The following is a 3,089-nucleotide window of genomic DNA, read 5'->3' on the forward strand; positions in this document are numbered from 1 at the left end:
CTGAGCCCTGGGCGACACCGCTGGTGACCGGCCATCAGGTGGATGTCGGCGCAGTCGCCGCCACGCCCTGGGAGCTGCCATCCCGTGCCGCCAGGCAGGGCCAGCGGAATGCCCTGCGCAGAGCCCGGAGCGCCCTCCTGAAGAGAGAGGGCCGCTGTGCTGAGACAGCTGGAGGCGAGGGCTCGACTTGCCAACGCTTAAAAGACTGTCGGTCCCACGCCAGCAAGTCGTCCTCCCAGCGAGGCCCCCTGATGGCCTGCAGTTCCCCGAAGCTCTTCTTTGCGCTTTGTCTTGTTGGAAAAAGGGCCTTCTTCCTTCAAGTGCAGCTGCAGGTGGTAAGGACACGTCCCAGACTGCCCCCAGCAGCTCAGTCCGTAGAGGTGGAGGTGGATGTGCCTGAGGAAGAGTCCCAGGGCTCTGACCATGCCTCAGATGGGAGGGACCCAGAGCTACTTGCTCCCCCAGTACTCCAGCTTTGGTGTGTGTTTTCTTGCCCTTGGCACCGCTCTAAGAGGCTGGAGATGTCCCAGAGACTCTCATCCTCACACCAGGCCCCCTCCTCGGTCTGTGGCAGGGGCAGGACCGTCTGCGCTGCTGCCCCTGCCCACTGCCCACCGCGAGCTTCCAGCTGGCTGGGCGAGGGGCTGGGGGGGCAGCAGGGTCTGTGCAGGGCAGCTGCCTGGCTCTCTGCCCCTGCTGCTGGGGCTGTTGCCACCATCGCTGGATCCATGCCTTGAGCCAGGTCCCGCTGTTCCCCCGGTTGCCGGCCCCGTCGCCGAATCACAGCTGCAATCCTGCTCAGGGTGGCACGTGCCATGCGCTGCAGCGTGTCCAGCACGGCGGGGCAGCAGCCTGTGGGGCGCTGCGGGGCAGCAGCTGTTGGCTGGCTGTGCCTGGGACCCGCCGAGGCAGGAGATGTGCTGTGCAGGTCCCCGACTGCCTCTTCTGCCGCCTCTGCACAGATGAAGCAGGGACATTTGGGCCCTTCCCGGCAAGCAGGCTGAGGCTCCAGCAGGACCGGTATGAGGGAGGGCTTGACCCAGATGGTGTAGATTTTGATGACTTCCCCTTCCTTCTCTGACAGCTCCTCGTCCTGGCTGTCTTCTTCCTGGGACAGCGGTTGGTGTGCATTTTCTTCCCCTCGGGACTCCCTGGAGATGTCCGGGAGCGCTGCCCACTGCCCACTGAGAGCTGACAGCTGGCTTGGCGAGGGGCTGGGGGGGCAGGCGTCCGGGGTCGGGGCCTGTGGCCTGATGTAAGGGCTGCTGAGGCACAGGCGAACTGGGGCACGGGCTGTCGGTGTGGGCGCTTGAAGGTCCCAGGGCTCTGACCACGCCTCACGTGGCATGGGCACGGGGAGCCTCTTTTCTCTACTCCTCCAGCTTTGGCCTCCGCTGTGTTCTTCTTGGGGCAGCTCTAGGAGGCTGCAGATGTCTGAGAGCTCCTCACACCAGGCCCCATCCTCGGTCGGTGCCACTGGGAGGACGGCCTTGGCTCCTGTCCCTGCCCACTGCCCACTGAGAGCTTCCAGGTCACTTGGCAAGGGGCTGAGGGCGCAGCGGTCTGGAAACCCGTCCGGGGTGGGGGTCTTTGCCCTGGTGTAAGAGCTTGTGATACTGACACCTGGGCCATGGACTGTGGTTGTGCCTGCTTGAGAGTTCCCGGGCTCTGCCCATGCCTGGCACGGGAGGGACACTGAGCTACATTCTTGCCCAGTACTCCAGCTTCCCTCTGAGCTTTCATCCCCCGTTGACAGCTCTAAGAGGCTGGAGATATCCCAGAGACTCTCGTCCTCGGACCAGGCCTCATCCTCGCTCTCTGCCACTGCCAGCACTGCCCCCGCTGCTGCCCCGGCCCACTGCCCACTGAGAGCTTCCGGATGGCTTGAGAAGGGGCTGGGGGGACAGCAGGGGCTTTGCAGGGCAGAGTCCTGCCTCTCTGCCCCTGCTGCTGTGGAGGTTCCTGCTGTCGCTACCTCCGTACCTGGTTCCACCTCCCTCTGCGGCTCCGGCTTCCGGCCACGCCGCCGGATCCCAGCTGCGAGCCCGCTCCGGGCGGCGCGTGCCACGCGCCGCAGCGTGCCCAGCACAGCGCGGCCGCGGCCTCTGGGGCTGTGTGGGGCAGCTGCCTGGCTCTCTGGCCCTGCTGCTCTCACCTGCTCAGCCACGGCAGCAGCAGAGGCGCTGTTCTCCTCTTCCTGCGCTGCTGCCTGCGTCTGCCAGTCGTGCACCTGTGGCGAGGAAGAGGAGGAGAAGGCGGTGTTAGATGGAGGTGGTTGCCATGGCACGTCAGGCCTCTCCGTGCCCGCAAGCCCAGCCCTGGTGCCAAGGCAGCTCTCTACTCCCCCATCCTTCACCTTGTGCTTCCTCTGCCAGCTCGACAGCCACTTGCGTGGCTGCAAGTTGGAAAACTGCTTCGTCTTCCACATCTTCAACGTCGGCTACTTCCTCTGCCGCTGAGGCCCCCGAGAGAGATGCTGCCTCCTGAGACAGAAGCTCTCCTGGGAGAAAGAGGGCACTCCGGGCCCCTGCCCTCCCTAAATAGCCTCCCGGGCAGGGCGGGGCCCCGCACTGTCACAATGGCCCGCGGGCCCAATGAGGCCCTGCATCACAAAGGGCCTCGCACTGTCACAATGGCTCGCGGGGCCCAATGAGGCCCTGCATCACAAAGGGCCCGGCAATGCGCCGCTGTCACAATGGGCCATTTGCCGGCACCCCTAGGACAGCAGCGGGGGGGGGGCACACAACTGGCGGCAGCTGCCTGGAACTAGTTGGAACCGGCTGGGCCCGGCACAAGGCTCCCCCGCTTTCCCATCACAGACGCTCCAGCCGGCCCCAGCCAACAGCTCCCGCACGGCCCCGGTGCCCGCGGCCTCCCCACAGCTCAGCCCTGTCTGCATCCGGCAGCTGGCGGTGCCACCACCCTGGGCAGCCGGCCGTGGCCGCGGGATGTCCCAGGGTCAGGGAGATAAGTTACTTGTGGGTAGAATTGCCTTGCTATGGTTTCGGGCTTGCCAACCAGCACACCCTTCTGTGCAGAACTGTCAATAAATCAAATCCCTCAACCGTGTGTGTGGATTGGCCTCTTGC

At 65.3% G+C, this 3,089-nt stretch overlaps 1 protein-coding gene across 2 annotated transcripts; it reads right to left on the minus strand.

Moving 5' to 3' along the window:
* Positions 1-220: 220 nt before the first annotated feature.
* On the minus strand, positions 221-2,597 carry LOC113961909 (flocculation protein FLO11-like). Of its 2 annotated transcripts, none has more exons than XM_027672615.1 (2): positions 2,357-2,597; positions 221-2,230 (listed from the first exon to the last, which is right to left on the minus strand). In XM_027672615.1, exons 1-2 carry the CDS (start codon positions 2,426-2,428, stop codon positions 368-370), a joined length of 1,935 nt encoding a protein of 644 aa, XP_027528416.1. In that variant the 5' UTR covers positions 2,429-2,597; the 3' UTR covers positions 221-367. The 2 variants fall into 2 exon arrangements, with proteins under 2 accessions (XP_027528416.1, XP_027528415.1); XM_027672614.1 differs by having other exon boundaries at positions 221-1,609; positions 1,661-2,597.
* Between the last annotated feature and the right edge of the window lie 492 nt (positions 2,598-3,089).

Source organism: Neopelma chrysocephalum, unplaced genomic scaffold, assembly GCF_003984885.1.
Source record: "Neopelma chrysocephalum unplaced genomic scaffold, ASM398488v2 Primary Assembly neopelma1_97459, whole genome shotgun sequence".
In the NCBI taxonomy this organism is placed as follows: domain Eukaryota; kingdom Metazoa; phylum Chordata; class Aves; order Passeriformes; family Pipridae; genus Neopelma; species Neopelma chrysocephalum.